Genomic DNA, 20,738 nt, shown 5'->3' with positions numbered 1-20,738 from the left:
CCTCTGGGTGGATCTTTGTCTTGACTCTCATGGCTTGTTCTTGGCCTTGCAGCTCTTCTGATGTCTGTGGTGGAGTATCCATTGGCCTGTAGAGCCCAGTTTAGGTGGTTGAGTTCACCTTGGAGGAGGTGAGGTTCGCAGATTCTTTGTGCACGGTCTGTCAGGGCTTTGATTGTGCTCCTTTTTTGACTTGGGTGATGGTTGGAGTTTTTATGAAGGTATCTATCTGTGTGTGTAGGTTTTCTGTAAACTGTGTGGCCCAATTGTTGATTGGGTTTGCGGATGACCAGAACATCTAGAAATGGCAGTTTTCCTTCCTTTTCTTTTTCCATGGTGAATTGGATGTTTGGGTGGATGCTGTTAAGATGGTCCAGGAACTTGCTGAGTTCTTCCTCTCCATGGCTCCAAATTGTGAAGGTGTCATCTACGTATCTGAACCAAACAGTTGGCTTTTTTGGTGCTGTTTCTAGGGCCTGTTTTTCAAAGTATTCCATATAGAAATTTGCTACTACTGGGCTGAGAGGGCTCCCCATGGCCACTCCATCCTTCTGTTCATAGAATCCAGTGTCCCACTGAAAGTAGCTAGTGGTGAGGCAATGGTGAAACAGGGCTGTGATGTCTTCTGGGAAGTTTTGTTTGATTAGTGTGAGGGTGTCAGCTACTGGGACTTTGGTAAAAAGGGACACCACATCAAAGCTGATCAGGATGTCCTTGGTGCTTAGATTGAGGTTGCTGATCTTTTCTATAAAGTGTGTAGAGTCCTTGATATAATGTGCAGTGAGCCCAATGTGGGTTTGTAGCTGTGTAGCCAGAAATTTTGCCAGGTTGTAAGTCGGCGATCCAATGGCACTTACAATGGGTCTGAGTGGGATGGAGTCCTTGTGGATTTTGGGGAGTCCGTAAAGCCTGGGTGGGAGGGCTTCTGATTTGCACAGCTGTTGGCGTATGTCAAAGTTAATGGAGGAGTTCTTGATTAGAGTGTTCGTTTTTCTGGTGATTTTGTTAGTGGGGTCTTGTTTCAGTTTCTTGTAAATTGTGGGATCTAGAAGTTGTCTGATTTTTTCCTTGTATTGTTTTGTTTCCATGATTACTGTGGCATTCCCCTTGTCAGCTGGAAGAATGATGATTTCAGGATCTGAGTTGAGATCTTTGATGGCCTGTCTTTCTTTTCTCGTTATGTTGCTGGGGGGGAGTTTTGCATTTCTCAGGATCCTTGCTGTTTCCATTCTTACTTCCTCTGCTTCTTCCTCAGGGAGCTGGTAAATTGCTGATTCAACATTGGCAATGATGTTTTCTACTGGGATCCTGGTAGTGGTGACTGCAAAATTTCCTCCTTTTTCTAGAATGGATACTTGGTCTTCAGTGAGTTGTCTGTCTGTCAGGTTGATAATGGTCCGTGATTTATCCAGTTCTGGCTTTGGCTGTTGCTTACGGCATTTGTCAAATTTTTGTTTTTGTCTCTTGGTGTGGAGAACCATGTCTTTCTCCATTTTCTTGTAGGTAAGGCTGTCTATTTTATCCCAGTCCTGGGTATTCATCTTTTGGCTGATGTTGATGTGGAGGTGCAGCAGTTCTTTGTCTGTGTTTGCGAGTTCTTTACGGATGGTGTGGATTCTCTCTCTCAAGAGGTTGCGTTCCAGGCGGTTGTAAATGCGATGAGCCTGTGGTGTTTTGAAGGTCCTTTTGGCTGCAAGAAATTGTGGGATGGTATCTGTGTCTCTGCAGCATAGAAGGAAGGTCAGGGAGCACAGCAGATGTGCTTTCCTGGTCCTTAGTTTTTCCAATCTCCGTGTGTCTTGGAACAATTTCTCCCCGTAGAGATGTTCAATGTGTTGTCGAAGGCTTTCATGGCCGGGATCACAGGGTTGTTGTATGTCTTTCGGGCTGTGTGGCCATGTTCCAGAAGCAATTGTTCCAAGACACACATCATCATTCTTCCAGCTGACAAGGGGAATGCCACAGTAATCATGGAAACAAAACAATACAAGGAAAAAATCAGACAACTTCTAGATCCCACAATTTACAAGAAACTGAAACAAGACCCCACTAACAAAATCACCAGAAAAACGAACACTCTAATCAAGAACTCCTCCATTAACTTTGACATACGCCAACAGCTGTGCAAATCAGAAGCCCTCCCACCCAGGCTTTATGGACTCCCCAAAATCCACAAGGACTCCATCCCACTCAGACCCATTGTAAGTGCCATTGGATCGCCGACTTACAACCTGGCAAAATTTCTGGCTACACAGCTACAAACCCACATTGGGCTCACTGCACATTATATCAAGGACTCTACACACTTTATAGAAAAGATCAGCAACCTCAATCTAAGCACCAAGGACATCCTGATCAGCTTTGATGTGGTGTCCCTTTTTACCAAAGTCCCAGTAGCTGACACCCTCACACTAATCAAACAAAACTTCCCAGAAGACATCACAGCCCTGTTTCACCATTGCCTCACCACTAGCTACTTTCAGTGGGACACTGGATTCTATGAACAGAAGGATGGAGTGGCCATGGGGAGCCCTCTCAGCCCAGTAGTAGCAAATTTCTATATGGAATACTTTGAAAAACAGGCCCTAGAAACAGCACCAAAAAAGCCAACTGTTTGGTTCAGATACGTAGATGACACCTTCACAATTTGGAGCCATGGAGAGGAAGAACTCAGCAAGTTCCTGGACCATCTTAACAGCATCCACCCAAACATCCAATTCACCATGGAAAAAGAAAAGGAAGGAAAACTGCCATTTCTAGATGTTCTGGTCATCCGCAAACCCAATCAACAATTGGGCCACACAGTTTACAGAAAACCTACACACACAGATAGATACCTTCATAAAAACTCCAACCATCACCCAAGTCAAAAAAGGAGCACAATCAAAGCCCTGACAGACCGTGCACAAAGAATCTGCGAACCTCACCTCCTCCAAGGTGAACTCAACCACCTAAACTGGGCTCTACAGGCCAATGGATACTCCACCACAGACATCAGAAGAGCTGCAAGGCCAAGAACAAGCCATGAGAGTCAAGACAAAGATCCACCCAGAGGAAAGGTGTTCTTACCATACATCAAGGGAACTACTGACCGCATAGGGAAGCTGATGAAGAAGCACAACCTACAAACTATCTACAGACCCACGAAGAAAATCCAACAAATGCTACGGTCAGCGAAGGACAAGAGGGATCCTCTCTCTTCTGCAGGAGTCTACCGGATACCATGCAGCTGTGGACAAGTCTACATAGGGACCACCAAACGCAGCGCCCAAACAAGAGTCAAAGAACATGAAAGGCACTGCAGACTAATTCAACCAGAGAAATCAGCCATAGCAGAGCATTTGATGAACCAGCCTGGACACAGGATACTATTTGAGAACACAAAAATGCTGGACCATTCCAACAACTATCATGTCAGACTACACAGAGAAGCCATTGAAATCCACAAGCATGTGGACAACTTTAACAGAAAGGAAGAAACCATGAAAATGAACAAAATCTGGCTACCAGTATTACAAAACTCCAAAATCAAAACAGTAGATGGGAACCAACACAATGAAGGCTTGACTGAACAAAGGATGCCCCCAGGCAAGGGACAAAACATCTCCAATGCTAATTAGGGTGATTAACAGAAACATTAAGGCTGGCTCCCAGTGACAAAGGACTCTTGCCACACCTTGGACACAGATATATATTCTTTCCTTTCCTTACTTAGTTTATCCATACCTCACAACCTCTGAGGATGCCTGCCATAGATGTGGGCGAAACGTCAGGAGAGAATGCTTCTGGAACATGGCCACACAGCCCGAAAGACATACAACAACCCTGTGATCCCGGCCATGAAAGCCTTCGACAACACAATGCTGCTTGGGTTTTGTATGAAAGTGTGCCTGTCAGCCTTCACCCACAAAGCAAAAAGTCAACAAGAGATTGGCAAGAATCCAGTATTGTTACACCATGTATCAGATCTTGGCTGGCAAGAAGAATTTATAACCATTCAACTACATTGCAGGCCAACCTATCAGAATAACTTTCCTGACAATTGACTCCTAGCTCTCTATAATACAAAACCAGCCATCTTAATTTAGACTAATTTTACTCCAGAGTTTGTACTCAACCACCAAGATTACTTACCCTGCTGAGCCTGGAAACAGCCAAAGATACTGAGGTTTTAAATTCATCTGGATTCTTCTGCGCCAGAGTAGTGATCAGACTGGTAGCAGCAGTAACCACGCCCTGGAAGACAAGATAAAAGTTTCCTGAAATCCCCTCCATTCACTAAGCATATTTGATATATACATAAAATGAGCATGGTCACATCTGTCACCATTTTTAGGCCATAGGGCTGAAATTTATTTTTGCATTTCATTATACAAAAAGAGGGCTATATCTCAGAGAATAATGTACAGGCACCACCCATTTATTCAACAGATTAGGGAGTACAACACTGTCAAAAACTGGAAATTGTTGAAATGTGAAACCCTACATTGTATTTTAATTGTAGTTTGGCTTTATCTTAATTTGGGTTATTTTACTTCTGCTGTATTTTAAATAAGTTGAATTTTAATCTGGTTTTATTTTAATAAATGATGAAAGAGCAGGCCATGCAGTGATTATACAAGTTTGGGTAATGATTCAGAATGATCAATGGAGTAGGTTGTCAAAAAGTGGGAGATGCCTGTAGTATAGTGTCCTTTACCAAAAATGCCCAATACCACTGTTACCTTCCAGTGCCTCTAAATACTAATTCCAAGAGCCTATTAGGTCACCTACTAGCTAGGAGCCTCCAGTGGCCTAGGGGATAAAAGCCTTGTGACTTGAAGGTTGGGTTGCTGACCTGAAGGCTACCAGGTTCGAATCCTACCCGGGAAGAGCGCGGATGAGCTCCCTCTATCAGCTCCAGCTCCATGCGGGGACATGAGAGAAGCCTCCCACAAGGATGGTAAAACATCAAAATATCCAGGCGTCCCCTGGGCAACGTCCTTGCAGACGGCCAATTATCTCACTCCAGAAGCAACTCAGGTTGCTCCTGACATGAAAAAAAAAACCTACTAGCTGGAGTACGTCATGTCAGGGTGAACAATGGAACTCCTGGCCCAAAGAGGTGAGACAATTGACTACACTGCAATTGTTTCATTGCCACTTCAATACCTTCATTGTTTGCCTAAGCATTTTATTTGTCTTTGCTGAAGGTTTTGCTTTTATATGCTGTGTTTTTATTGCATCATGTGAATTTTGATTTTATTTGTACACTAATTTTTCATCTGCAACGACAAAAACAGTTTAAAATATTTAAGAAATAAAATAAAAGCTTGAGCAAAGCGGAAATGTGCCTCTCTCCAAATATGGCAAGAGCATGGCAGATAAAATGATGGGTGGAGGTGTTTATATCACAGTACCGAACACAGAATACTGGGCAAACCTAGCCCCAGTATTACTAAGGTTGACAGTCTGTAGGTCTTCTGAGTAGAACGGCAAGAATTTCTGCCAGACATTTGTGAGAACTAAGGACTTCTGGCTGTGGAGCACACATGTGTTTATTGGGTTGTGGACCCTTCCATTTTCAAACCTGAGAAATATACTACCAACAACCATTTCCTGGGACATTTAAGTAGACATCACACAGGAGAGCCATAAACTAGTTCTCCTACAAATTTGCTCTTTTCCCCCCAAAGCTCAATGCACTCATAGAGGACTTAGGTCAGGGCTACTGTTTGTACTGATATGACAGAAAGGACAAAGAGCAGCTCAGAGGAAGAGAGTGAAGGAATGAGAGTGTGCAAAAGGCTTATCTCCACCTGCAGTGGCACGGTCTCACTCCTGTCCCTCTGTCACCAACACAAAATACAAAGTGTTCTAGATCATGATTACAGATCTCCCATTTCACATCAGGTTTACATTTGTCTTGTACAGGTCAGAACACAAAATGAAGTAGTCTGCTCTTTCCAGTTACAGACAGGCTAACTGACTGTGGCTCCAGAAATTATTATTTTTTGTATCATGCGTGACTTGAGAAACTGCAAGTCGCTTCTGGTGTGATAGAATTGGCCATCTGCAAGGACATTGCCAGGGGACACCCAGATATTTGATCTTTTACCATCCTTGTGGGAGGCTTCTCTCATGTCCCTGCATGGGAAGCTAGAGCTGACAAGAGGGAGCTCACCTGCTCCCCCTGGATTTGAACTTCCGACCTGTCAGACAGCAGTCCTGTTGGCATAAGGGTTTAACCCATTGCACCACTGGGGGCTCCAAGAAATTATAATAATGTACTGAGATACTATATTGTTATTGGACACAGAACATTGAGATTACTTTTCTATAAATTATTGTGTGATTTGCTTCGTAAGGTCCAGTCTTCTTTTAGTTCTCTAGATGCTCATATACAAGATTTCTTTTCATTTCAACTCTCTTTTTTGCTGACCGTGCATTCCAAGGGTGAGAACCCTCCAAGGGTCAAAGGGCCGCCTTTGGCTTCTCTGATCCCTTGCCAGGCTGCAAACAGCATGCCTGGAGGGAAGTGATATTTCAGATGACTAAATGTCACATCAGGTCGCTGACACTTTTTGGTAAAGGATTTTGCCAGGGTGGATATCTTAGTGTTCAAATGAGTCCTCTTCAGCCATTTTATAGCAGAAAAACAGTACCTTTCAGACATATTTTCACATAATTTTGGGGTGGGGGTGCTCTCGGCAAATAGTCACAAGTGAACCTCTAAAGGGCTGGAAAATTCCTGCACCTAAAGTACACTAATTATTTGGTTCTAGTAATGTTTGCTGGGGGTGGGAATAATGAAAAGGGTGTTTTGTTTTGTTTTTTTGTTTTTTAAAGTTATGCTCATGTTTTTAGTAATTTAGAGATCACTGCAATATATACATGGTCATGTCCTGTCTTGTACACAGACATGTATTAACCAAATTCATTACCACCTTAAAATAATTATTAAATGCTTCTTATGCAAAGGTACAAAGGAAACAGTTTGGAAGTATTCATCTTCAAAATTGATAAAGAAAGTCAACCATCAGTTTCATCCTATATTTTAATGGCAGAAATGCATAAATTTCCTCAAAAAACAGGGGGCCTTGGATGAATCATCTGCCAGTCTTAATTATTCTCATCCAGTATGATTAGTAAATCTGATGCTATAGTCAGACTTTCACATTTGTAGTTTAACATTTGCAGATTTGATTATTTATGGATTTGATTAAGATTTTTGAAGAGAACACATCTCTATGCATGGGTAGGTTCTCTAGTGCAATTCTATGGTTGATGTCAAGTGGACGTTGATCATAGAACAATGCTGGAGAATCTAGAGATTCATGTAGAGATTATTCTCAGGTTAAAAAAAGTATTTTATTCACAGTTTTCCACTTCTGCAAGAGTCTTACACCTCTAACCCTTGTGAAAGTAAAGGGCCAACTGTAGTTATTGGTTATGCAGGTTTGTTAAATACCTGAAGTCTAAAACATTTTGCATATCAAGGAGTATAAGCAACCATTTCTTCTGAACAAAAGAAAGCAACTATGACAAAGCTGCAACTCTGGCACCCTCCTGTGCATTCTTCTGTAGATAATTGTAAAAACAGCTGACAAGATAATACAATACTGTGTTTAGAAAGATAAATATAATAGGAAAATATTAAGGCACTGGTTTCTACATATCCAGTAAATTCCTATGGGACAGCTTCTCCCATGTGAGCAATCTGGAGCAGTGGTTCTCAACCTTCCTCTGACCCTTTGCCATGATTGCCAGGCTCCTGCTGGGTTGTAGGACAAAATGGATGGAGGTCCCAAGGTTGAGAATTACTAGTCTAAAGATAAAGATGGTAGAAGAACTAGCCTGAGCATTCAAAAGAATCAAACCTGAAACAGGCATGAGCCTTCCAATAGCTTCCTTTCTCATAATATGAGCACAGAGAAGTCCTGGTGTGTTTTTTCTCAATCCTCAAAACAAGGTAAAAGAGTGGTTCTGTTTCATTAATCTACCTCCTTTAGAAGAGGAAAGCAGGATATTGTTATTACAATTATTACTACCACCTGAATTTGCTTTTCAGCAACCTTTGGGGGCTAACTCTCCTACAGTAGTTTGTTTAGGGAACATTTCCCCCTCAAATGCCTAGTTTCATTCATACATTCTTTCCCCTTTCTTCCCCAACAATCAGTTGCACAACTCAACAAGATATGTGGATTGGATCCTGAAATCCAGCCCACTTCAGGTTATAAACAGAGATTTGCTCAAAGGCACTCCATTTCTACCAGCTTTTCTTTTCCATTTAGTTCATGAGATGTACACTTGGATTGGCTATGACCAATTGCTCCAATTTTTATGATTCTTTGGTTGTTGTTTTTTAAAACTGGATGAATTCTAAATTTAGCAAAAGATAACTTTTTGAGGCATCTCTCTCTCTCTTTTCCCCCTCTGCATGCTCACCTCAAGACAAGGCACGTTACATACTCAATTGGACATCACTTGTGGCAAAACATTCAACAAAAAATATTGACCGGAGAGCAACATTACATGCTATGCATGCTAGGAGATACATAAACATGTTTTTAATTAAATCAGACTAACCATAAACTGTTGAAGATTCAGATGTTGTATATAAATGAATATTAACACAAAAGGCATACAAATGTTTCCAAAGTCAAAAGCAGCTTTGCATAGATCACAAGAGAAATAAGGCCATGTCTAAAATATTTGCCACTACTGTTATTTATATGTTCTTTGTATTATTTATGAAAAAGCACACAGCATTTGAAATTATCTTCCTGACTTTCTTTGGTTTCCTTGTTGATACTCTTGAAGTTAAGTTTTATTTCTGTTTTGTTGTTTTAGCTTACTTGCCAAAACATTGCCTTCCGTGGTTATATATAATTACATTTGGAATTAACATGGTTAATTATTCACACTTTTAAGAGAGAGATTTCAGTTAGGAAAAATAATTCAGACAACTCACCAGATGCTGGTCATTGAGAAGGTGCACAACTCTCGACGTCCAGTCCCCCATGGGAACCAGATCAGGAGATGTTCTATATAATCGTAGCAAGCACAGTGCTGCACTCTGCTTCACACTATCCATAGTGTCTCTGGAAGACAGGTGAAAGTATCAGTAGATTTCAAATGTCCAGAATTAGTTTGAACTAGCCAGTGAGTGTAACTCAGATGATAACAGGATGCATAAACACGTGCAAAATTTCCCTCAACTCAATTTTCTAAAACCTGTCACCCTGCAGATATCTTTGACTACCGTTTTTCTATCTTTAGCCAGTATAGCCAATAGGCACGATGATGACTGAGGAAGATAGATGTGGTCCACATCAGTAAGATTTGTGATCTAGCATATCTGGAAGGTATCAGATTGGGAAACCTGCTTTCGATTACTCTAAGCAGTGGACTCATATCTGGAGAGTTTTGTTTTATCTAAAGGGTGCTTAATACACAGGCTGAAGCTGAAAGAAACTACTTTCTGTTAAAGGTTACTTTTCTTGCTTCAGACACCTTAGCACTCAGTATCTGAGAATACTAGGAATTAAGTTCAATTTCATAGAATAATTTCATTGAAGGTAGTCTATAAAACGAGGCATGTTATGGCCTGAACACTATTTGTATCACCATTTATACATAGCAGAAAAGAAGTCATTTGGGGACTAGTTCCCGAAATCTACAGGCCAAGATGGCTAGACTCCATATGTGTCAGTAGCCCTGTTCTGTATCAAAATTAGAAGAAGTTACTTTCAGGATTACAGCTTTCAGAAACCCCCAATATGGATAGTTTGGATGCCTTGGGATTATGGGAATTGTAGTCCAAAATGACTTGTCCATGGTCTAATGCAAAATCAAACTAAGGGTTCAGGGCCTTCATATCAACACTTAAGCAAGCATTCACACTTGTTTGGAAGGCTCAAAGTCTATGGATATTGCTGCTGCCTACCAGAATAATTAAGTCAATATTTCTGTATATAAAAATGCTCAGGCAGCTTAGGAAATGCAGAAATATAAAAGCCTTGTGAACCCCAAATATTGAAAGCAAGCAACCAATTCATAGCAAAGGAAACAAAAGCCAATCATGAGAGTCAATAATAGAACCCACTATAATCACAGAAAGAATGCTTTCAGAACCAGATGCATCTTCACACTTTCAAAAATCCAATACACTGACTGGTTGATCTTCTTTAAAAATGGCTCCATAATACAGCTACAGTAAAGTCTCGCTTATCCAACGTAAACGGGCAGACGGAACGTTGGATAAGAGAAAATGTTGGATAATAAGGAGGGATTAAGGAAAAGCCTACTACATGTCAAATTACATTATGATTTTACAAATTAAGCACCAAAACATCATGTTTTACAACAAATCGACAGAAAAGGCAGTTCAATATATGGTAATGTTATGTAGTAATGACTGTATTTATGAATTTAGCACCAAAACATCGCAATGTATTGAAAACATTGACTGCAAAAACACTGAATACTAAAAGGCAGACTGCGTTGGATAATACAGAATGTTGGCTAAGTGAAGGTTGGATAAGCAAGACTCTACTGTACCACCAAGCAGAAGAGATTGACTATTCAATCATGCCAGCATTTAGATACTAGCCCACATCTTTAAAACTAACTTGGTCTTTTATTGGCATTAGAAATACACAGGCATTACCTACCCAGCCACAAGTATCTTTGGAATTTCACCAGCAAATGCTTCTGCCATCTCTCTGCTACCCACATTGGCAATGCAGTGTAACGCGAGTCCCATGAAAGTGGGGTTGCGGCTGGCTAAGTCATTCTTAATTGCATTGTTTATCAGTCGTATCAGTTCACTGTTGGAATTCACAAGTACAGAGATGAACAGATAGCCCTGGAATTAAGAGAAAAATTAGTAGTGTATAGGAGAGGGAAGGTTTGATATACATCACTCAATACTATTTTTTTAAAAAACTCAGCTAGCTTAATCAGGTCTCTCAAAATTTATAATTAAATTCTTATTTAAATTGACACATGTCCAATGCAACTGGTTTTCACTCTGGGTACAAATAAAGCCAACTATCAAACGATTTGAGACAGGTGGAATATTGTTGACCTTATGTTCAGACATAGGCAGATCAAAACACAGTTTGAGAAAGTTTTAACTGGCTGAAGCCCAAAGCTGAGGGCCATTCTGCAGGGAGGCAAAGTGCCAGCGACACCTCAGGGGTTCAACAGCCCCTTGGCAACCACTACCATTTTCTTGACCAGGCATTCAAAAAGGCCAGAAGCAGAGTCATGACAGAGAGTAGCGAGGGTCAATGTTTCATTTAGGTTCTCCTGGGATGGACTAAACTCTCACATTTCATAAAGGTACTCAGAGAAAAGAAATTTTTTTCCAAAAAGAGTTCAGGTACAGTAAATATTCTGAGCCATTGATATATTAACCCAGTTTTTTGTGGTCAATTTTTGACTACAATGTCTAGACTTATATATGAGTATATACAGCAGTTTGTTTAAAGATAAAATTCCATTTTGACAGTCATGCACTACAGCTAACCTCTCTCCTTTATATATTTTTCCACTGTTTATTTCGCATCAACATGTTGTTGGAAATCATCAGACTAGCGTGAAGAGTAGGTTACCAATTTTGCCTATCATGCTCAGCTCCAGATGGCATTTCACAAGCCCTGTTGCTCAGCACCTGAAAGGCATCTGTAAACTATTGTTTGACTCATTCATAAAATCATAGAATTGAAAGAGACCTCGCGGGCTATCCAGTTCAATCCCATTCTGTCAAGAAGCAGGAAAATCACATTTAAGGCACCCCCGATAGATGACCATCCAGCCTCTGTTTAAAAACCTACCAAGAAGGAGCCTCCACCACACTCCAGGACAGGGAGTTCCACTGCAGAACAACTCTCACAGTGAGGAAGTTCTTCCTAATGTTCAGGTGGAATCTCCTTCCATTCCTGTATTTTAAAGCCATTGTTCCCTGTCCAAGTCTCCAGGGCAGAAGAAAACAAGCTTGCTCCCTCCTCCCTATGACTCCCCCTCACATATTTATGTCCTCATCATGTCTCCTCTCAGCCTTCTCTTCTGCAGGCTAAACATGCCCAGCTCTTTAAGCTGCTCCTCATAGGGCTTGTTCTCCAGACCCTTGATCATTTTAGTCGCCCTCGTCTGGACACTAATATGATTGTTATGGATATAATTTCTCAATTGCACAGGTTTTAAGTTTAAAAGAGAAAGATGAGCTCAAGAGGATATCCTAAGTCTGCAAAGTGAGAAATTTGTTGGACCTTATATTCTTGGCAGAGTTTAAATCCCAGAAAACACAAGGATAGCTAAACATTCCCCATTACTACTATATCGCCCATATTTGAATGTACGGTCATCTATTCCAGGAAGGCATCATCTACGTCCTCAGCCTGGCTTGGGGACCTGTAGTAAATTCCCACAATGACATTCCTGTTGTTTCTTTACTCATATGTTCCAAGCCTGGCTGACTATGGTAGGGTAATGGCCATCTCTTTCCTGCATGAAGGATTCGACCTAAGCCCCAAACTGCCATGGGGGAAGTCAGATTTGCTCTATGCTTTGCTTGATTGATACTTTTTTTTGGGCTGGAGCTCCAAAACTTTATTTGAACTGGACCAAATCCAACGATCCTATTTTCTTCTCTGCAAGTAAAGCAGCAATTTAGGAATGAGATGCCCTATGTAAGCCGACAACTGCAGAGAAAAGCACCACACTTCTCAATGTTTGATAAAATACAACACTCAAGAAATAAAGGAAACGTAATTGCTTTTATTCAGCTCTTATACTTTACCCAAGGCTAATGAAATACAGTGGAGTCTCACTTATCCAACATAAACAGGGCAGCAGAACGCTGGATAAGGAGGGATTAAGGAAAAGCCTATTAAACGTCAAATTACGTTATGATTTTACAAATTAAGCAACAAAACATCGTGTTTTACAACAAGTCTGCCACTTGTTTGAGAGCGTGGCTGCACTTGTGTTGTTGGGCATGTTGGCTCGCTGTACGTTGCTGCCTAGAGAAACAGCTGTGGATCCAGGCTGGAGGCAGACTGCGTTGGATAATCCAGAACACTGGATAAACAAAGATTAGATAAGCAAGACTCTACTGTACAACATTTTTATGATTGCTATGCAGGCCTAGAGACTTCATCCCACTGAACATGTCAAGTGTTTGGAAGGGTGGTTTACCATACAGCTCAAGCATACTTTATTAAACTGCAAAAACTTTGTCTTTGCAGGAGGGACATCCTGCTACAGCACATTTTGCTCTAGTTTCTCAGTGACTGAATATCTTGTATGAATTTAACATAGTTTGTGGCCACAAAAACAAAGTTTCTGGAGCACATCAACTGCTTTCAAAGTAAGGACTACAGAATTTAACAGAAAATAACATTTGCAAACTAGGAACGTATTTTCTTAATAATAATAATAATAATTATTATTATTATTATTAGTATGACACAGCAAACAAGATAGATATTTTGATAACGTATCAAGATAGATGATGATGATGATCATTCAGAGGCAGGATGTCCATCTGTTGAGAGTGCTTTCATGGTGCTTTTGCTACATGGCAGATAGGAGGGGGTTGTACTAGATCAGGGGTCCTCAAACTTCTAAAGCAGAGGGCCGGTCCACAATCCTTCATACTGTAGAGGGGCCAAATTATCATTTGGAAAAAAAACCGAACAAATTCCTATGCACACTGCACATGTCTTATTTGTAGTGCAAAACAACCACAACAATGAAAGAACAATACAATATTTAAAAATGAAAACAATTGTAACCAACATAAACCTATCAGGATTTCAATGGGAAGTGTGGGCCTGCTTCTGGCCAATGAGATAGTCGTTAATTAATTGTTGCTGTTGTGTGCCTTCAAGTCATTTCAGATTTTGGGCGAGCCTAAGTCTAAAATTATTTATTTATTCATTTACTACATTTATTTATTACATTTATATCCTGCCCTTCTCACCCCGAAGGGGACTCAGAGCAGCTGTATGTACATACAATATATTATATTATTAGCATAGCACAATATTAACATTATATATTGAACTATAACACTATACTGTAATATTGTATGTAATATATATCATATAATTAATATTATTATATGGTATTATTAATATTATATTGTATAACATTATAATATTTTTATCAATATTATATGTATATATAATATATTATTTAAAATGATATAAAAATATATTATAAAACTGAGGGCGGGGGCCAGGTAAATGACCTTGGAGGGCCGCATCCGGCCCCCGGGCCTTAGTTTGGGGACCCCTGTACTAGATGGCCCTAGGTGTCAACCGAAGGAAGAGGAGGAGGGAAGGAAGTGTCTGGGAGCTCTCCCTTTGCAGCCATTCCAGCAATTCTGTTTTCTCTCTCTCCTTCCCCGTGTTGGAAGAAGGAAGGAAGGCTCCCAGAAAGTGCATGAGACAGAAAGGAATATGACATACTTCCGAACTTCCCTCCTCCATGAGCAAAACGTCATAGTGGAGCTTTTCTCAAAGGGGCATTTCAGCTCCTCCCACAAATTGCGTGACCGTATCATTTTTAAGCTGAGGACAAATACCATCACACAACAGAATTGGCCATTTTGCCCATCTTTGTCCGGATAATTTGCAAAAAAGTCGCTTGCCAGCCATCTTATAAAGCATATGAAAAGATAACCCTTTGCAACCCTTTTTAAACACCAAGATATCTCTACTCTACACTTGAAACCTTCATCATGTGATGAACACAATAGGTTGCCGTTTCTTAAGTGGGTGGCTCAGTAGTATTTAATGAATGTGATGAAGTGGTAAGACATTACTTACAATTTGCTTCTCTGTGTATTTGTTTGAACTCAGTAGATTCACAGCTTCCATGTGGCCAAAATCAATATCATGTCCCAGGAGGAAGATGAAAAGCAGCTTGCAGACGTATTTTTTCTTACTGTAGCCATCAAGGGCTTTATCACCTAATAAGTAATTAAAGGAAAAAATTTAAAAAGCATTAACACAACTGCAACAGAAACATTATCATCCCATGCTAATGAATCACATTATCATATTGGCATCACTGAAATACTGCTAGGTACAAAGTAGATGTGACTGTCTTTACCAATGACCACATGGAATCTGCTCCAGAGCATTTTATGGAGATACCAAAAGCAAATGCTAAATAGCGTCTGATCAATATCTAGGTAGGACAGTACTTGGGATTCTCAAGTCATTGCCCTCACTTTGATCACAACATAAGATGACAGGAATTCCCTTCAAATTCAAAGTCCGAGAGCAAAACTCAAAAGAATCAGGTTAGTTTTGTGCAAGGCCAATGTTTCAAAGTAAAACATGTTACCCAGAAGCGATCTAAATTTGTGTGCAAAGGTAAGGATATAACTGGATTACAGCAGACAGCCTACGTAGAAGTCACTTGTCTTTAAAATCACATATTTGCACACAGAAAATAGGTATTTTCTGATCATGTATTTTCTGCATCTCCCTGTTGAAGAAAGCCTAAGTATTTCCCACCATTTCCCTCTACAACACTCCAAGATATTTCCAAGTTTTACATCTTTGGCATGTCATTTCAGAGCCCACCTCTTCTGACCAATAGTAGATCCTGCTACTACATCTAAACTTCGTCTAATGAGTTTGTATCAGAAGAAAGAAGGCATATTAAATAAATAGGTAGAGCCTGTAGAAACTGTAGCTGAGTCTGCCCCATCCCTTGCAGAGATGGACAAGATGTAATCATTACAAAACTAAGCTGCACCTTTTAGATACCCCCTACCTACATGGAATCTAGACTCACATCAAGAGTAATTTGATTCTGGGAGGATAGCTGTAGAGACCTGAATTACTGGCCTGCAATGTTTGTTTCAGGATTTTATAATTCGGTGAAGTAGCAATGTGAGTATTTGTTACCCTTAAAGATGGTTATATAGATACTGTAATACATCTGACCCAAAAAGGAATGATTCTGTTACAAGGTACCTGTTATGCTACCTTGTTTAACACAAACTGAAATGTCCCACTGTTAGAAGTACATTGTGATGACCCATGGGCCTTGTAGTCCTGCTCAGGACATTGTAATCCCTGTTGAAGATGAAAACTTGGGTTTTTTACCTTCCCAGTCTGAACTGGATTCCTCTCAGCCAGATCTTCCCCAGGCAGATCTGGGAACCTTGCACCTGCAAGAAAGTTGTGTCCCAGAAGTATGTCAAACAACCCCAGAGCCTACTTCTCCCGTGTTCTTGCGCCGGGAGTTTTGTAAACAACAGAGAAGTTTGGAATCAGCTTCGCGCAGGAGTGCGAGGATAGCAGCTAAGAATGTTGCCAATTAAGACTGTTTCTCGTGAGAATCTTTGGGGAGTTTAACATCTGGTCTCGGAGTTTAGCTTTCGTTTCTGTTTCCCAGAGAACGGCTTCGGTGAGAAAGTTGGACTCTATATAGGTGTTTTGCCCGCGTAGTAACTTCGCGGAGTCAATTCGTCAGCCTACGGAGCGAGTTGTGTCTGGACAGCGCGCTCCGATTCAAGCCTCGCTCCTGCCCAAGCCTTGCCTTGCTATCCAGCCTTCGCCTTGCTTCCCAGCCTTTGTTTATCTGCGGACCTTGCCTTGTTTCCCAGGATCAATCCTTGCCTTGTTTCACGGATTTTACCAAGTTATTCCACGGACCTTGTTCTTGTTCCTAGTTACCTTGTTCCACGTTCAAGCCTTGTTTCAAGTATCAAGTTATTTCCTAGCCACGCTCAAGTTTTATGGACTAAAGGACCTTGTCATCTCCCCTCACTTTGCTTGGCAAAGTGAGTGTTTCGGTTATTGGATTACAACTTTGGACCTTAATATTTCCTATTGGACATTGCTTTTTTGGACTATTTCTGACCTTTCCTGAAAGGTCTATTTCTGGACTATTTTCTACACTTGTTCTTATTAACTTTATATATTCCTTCAATAAAGATATTAGTTAGATTCTGGCCTCTGTGTATGGTTATTGGTGCTCTGCAGCCTGGGTCGTGACAGTTTGACTCCGCCACCCTAAGCACCAATTAACCTCGGCCAGAATGTCCACCGGAGACGTACCTGGGCCGAGCGGCCAGCCGATTACCTACACCATCGACAAGGAAGAGGTGGATCGCATCCGCGACAGACTCAACGCCCAGGATGGAGAAATAAAGGGCTTGCGGGAGCGCGGAGTCCGCCTCCCGGCCATGGCGTTGCCCACCAAGTTTACTGGAGAAGCTTCTAAGGTTCATGTTTTCCGTCGCCAATGTCAAGCTTATCTAGAGGCCCGAGATGCCGAGTTTTCCCAAGAAGACATCAAAGTGGCGTGGGTTTACAGTCTTCTAGACGGGCCAGCGGCCAATTGGGCGACGGCACTGTTCGACCAAGCCTCTCCACACCTAAGATCAGCGCAACACTTCTTGGACCACCTCAAGGAGACTTGGGGAATCGAGGACAATTTGGAGGCAGCCGGTCACAAACTCCGTCGCCTTTTCCAAGGAGACAGACCTATGTCTCAGTATATAGCCGAGTTCCGAGTGCTGGCCCACAATACCGGCTGGAACGATGTAGCCCTCAGAGGACAATTCCGGGAGGGTCTCAACATTGAAATGCTGGAAGAAATCTCCAAGGTGGACCCTCCCCAGACCCTCGAGGCACTCATTGATCAATGTTTACGGGCTGAAGTCATGATTGCCAACAGGAAACAGTGGGTTCGAGGCCAGGGCAGTAGAGCCGGGGCAAATCCCCCCGCTCCCGCCAGCGTTCAGCCACGACCAGTATGGAGACCCCCACCACCAACCCCATACCCCAGAGGAGGCGAGGAGGTGCCGATGCAGTTGGGCAATGTGCGTCCCAGACTAGATGCCGCCGAGAAGGCCCGTCGTCAACGCTTAAACCTCTGCTGGTACTGCGGGAACGGGGGCCACTTCGCCAGAGAGTGCCCAGCCAAAGGGAAGCCGGCCGCCCGTCTTGCGGCGGCGTCCTCCACGGAGACGAAGGCGTCTGAGCCGACTGGTACACAGCCGGCGGGGGAAGCCAACGACCGGGTGTAGAGAGGCTCGCCAACCCGGTCAAAAAATCCATCCAAGAGCCGCCAACCGGGGTCCTGTTCCTTCTCGTGGTCACTTTATGGTCAGCAAAAAGAGGACCCGTCATGATCCACGCCATGATAGACTCTGGAGCTACCAACAATTTCATCGATAGAGAGTATGCCGACTCTCTGGGATTACAATATCATGATTTCAAGAATGCCCGTGTGGTGCAAGCCATAGACGGCCGCCCCCTCAAGACGGGCCCCGTAAGTCAGTGGTCGGAACCCACCAGGATGTGGATAAGGGAACACATGGAAGAGATCTCCTTCTTTGTTACCGAGGTCCCCCATTTCCCTGTGATTTTGGGAATTCCATGGCTGACTCTCCACGACCCTAACATCTCCTGGTCCAACAGAGAACTGCAGTTTGCTTCACCGTACTGCCAAAACCATTGCCTCGTAGCCAAGGTATGCCATGCCACAGACACCGAACCCATCATCACCTTGCCAAAGAAGTACTCCGAGTATTGGGATGTATTCAATGAGAAAGAAGCCGAAAAATTACCCCCACATAGACCTTATGACTGTGCCATTGACTTGGTGGAGGGGGCCCCGATCCCGCGAGGGCATCTCTACTCCCTGACTGAACCAGAGCAAGAAGCTCTCAGGGAATTCCTAGAGACAAACCTTCGCAAGGGATTCATCAGACCCTCTCAATCCCCAGCCGCCTCCCCAGTGATGTTTGTGAAGAAAAAGTCAGGGGAACTACGCTTGGTGGTGGACTACAGAGCATTGAACAATATCACCAAGCGGAACAGCTATCCCCTGCCCTTAATCTCGGATCTACTGGATCGGCTTCGAGGAGCTAAGGTTTACACCAAGCTGGATCTTCGGGGGGCTTACAACTTAGTTCGCATCAGGGAAGGGGACGAGTGGAAGACCGCCTTCCAGACCAAATTCGGATTATTTGAGTCCCGAGTTATGAATTTCGGTTTATGCGGAGCCCCCGCAACGTTCCAGCATTTTGTCAATGACATTTTTCAGGACTATCTAGACAGGTTCTTGATAATCTACCTGGACGATTTTTTGGTGTTTTCCAGATCACAATCAGAACATGAGAACCACGTCAAAATGGTGTTACAACGATTGCGGGATCATGGACTTTATGCCAAGCTGGAAAAATGCGCCTTTGATCTACAAGAGGTAGATTTCCTTGGTTACCGCATCTCGCCTCTAGGGCTTTCCATGGATCCAGCCAAGGTCTCAGCAGTGTTGGAATGGCGGGCGCCAACTAACAAGAAAGAGGTGCAGCGTTTCTTGGGGTTCGCGAACTATTACCGCAAGTTCATTCCAGATTTTGCCCGCTGGTCCGACCCCATCACTAGCTGCATCCGTGGAAAGCAGCCTTTCCGCTGGACTGATCAAGCAGAGAAAGGGTTCCAGCAACTAAAGAAACTATTCACCTCCCAGCCAATTCTACAACACCCAAATCCTGGAACCCCCTTTGTGGTGCAAGCGGACGCCTCTGATGTGGCAATTGGGGCTGTACTCTTACAACCGGAGGGAGATCACCTCCACCCCTGTGCCTTTTATTCTCGTCAACTAACCACACCAGAGAGGAATTACACCATTTGGGAAAAGGAACTACTGGCTATAAAGGCAGCCTTTGAAACTTGGAGACATTGGCTAGAAGGGGCCAAATTTCCCATTGAAGTCCACACTGATCATCGTAATCTAGAACATCTAAGAACTGCCCGCAAACTAAATCAGAGGCAGCAACGTTGGGCTTTATTCTTCGAACGTTTCAACTTCCAGATCCATTATGTGACTCCAGCCCAAACCAAGCAAGCAGACGCCCTGTCACGTAAACCGGAGTACGCTGCAGGACGCAAGGAGACCTTTGAATCCCAACTGCTACAACCCGAGAACTTTGCCACGCTCACGGTGGGGAACACCAAATCCATTCCCATTGGTTCAACTTCCCCTACTCCAGGACCCATCTGTGCTCAAGAAATCCGGGCTAGTCAGCAAGCAGATGCCTGGGCGCAGGACCAACTTCGCCAAGGTCTGCATTTTCCCTTTTCGCTTAAAGATGGACTGCTATGCTATAGAAATCATGTTTATATCCCACCCGGACCGGGCAGGGAGAAAGCGCTTCGTCTGTGTCATGACTGCAAACCAGCTGGGCATTTCGGACTATTTAAAACCATGCATCTGATCCTAAGGGATTTTTGGTGGCCCAAGATCCGCAAGGATGTGGAAAAATATGTCAACACCTGCCCAGTATGCCAGCGCTCCAAGATAAGAAGGGAAAAGCCCTCAGGGCTTCTGCATCCCCTTCCTACCCCATCTCGGCCATGGGAAATAATTTCTGCGGATTTTATCACTGACTTACCACCTTCCTGTGGTTTCACCACGATCCTAGTGGTGGTGGACCTTTTCACCAAGTTAGCCCATTTCATTCCCTGTGAAGGTCTTCCCACGGCCAAAGAGACTGCAGATCTATTCCTTCAACATGTTTTCAGACTACATGGATTGCCCAAGAGTTTAGTCACAGACCGTGGATCTCAATTCACCTCTCGTTTTTGGAAGGCACTACAAAAACTACTGGGCATAGACTCTCGCTTATCTTCAGCTCATCATCCCCAAACAGATGGGCAAACGGAGCGCACCAATGCCACTTTGGAGCAGTATCTTCGCTGTTATGTAAACTATCA

At 42.7% G+C, this 20,738-nt stretch overlaps 1 protein-coding gene across 2 annotated transcripts in view; it reads right to left on the bottom strand.

The window, feature by feature from the left end:
• ap2a2 (adaptor related protein complex 2 subunit alpha 2) overlaps window positions 1–20,738 on the bottom strand; it is an 84,172-nt gene that overhangs the window by 29,476 nt on the left and 33,958 nt on the right. For both annotated transcript variants that reach the window (XM_062967601.1, XM_062967602.1), the window contains exons 3-6: window positions 14,820–14,962; window positions 10,653–10,846; window positions 8,951–9,080; window positions 4,132–4,233 (exon numbers count right to left, since the gene is read on the bottom strand). In XM_062967601.1, the coding sequence (XP_062823671.1) occupies window positions 4,132–4,233; window positions 8,951–9,080; window positions 10,653–10,846; window positions 14,820–14,962 (569 nt within the window). The remainder of the gene's footprint in view (window positions 1–4,131; window positions 4,234–8,950; window positions 9,081–10,652; window positions 10,847–14,819; window positions 14,963–20,738) is intronic.

The sequence above is a fragment of the Anolis carolinensis genome, chromosome 1, assembly GCF_035594765.1.
Source record: "Anolis carolinensis isolate JA03-04 chromosome 1, rAnoCar3.1.pri, whole genome shotgun sequence".
In the NCBI taxonomy this organism is placed as follows: Eukaryota; Metazoa; Chordata; class Lepidosauria; order Squamata; family Dactyloidae; genus Anolis; species Anolis carolinensis.
Note: the sequence above shows the minus strand (reverse complement) of the source record. Positions and strands in the feature narration are given on the sequence as shown.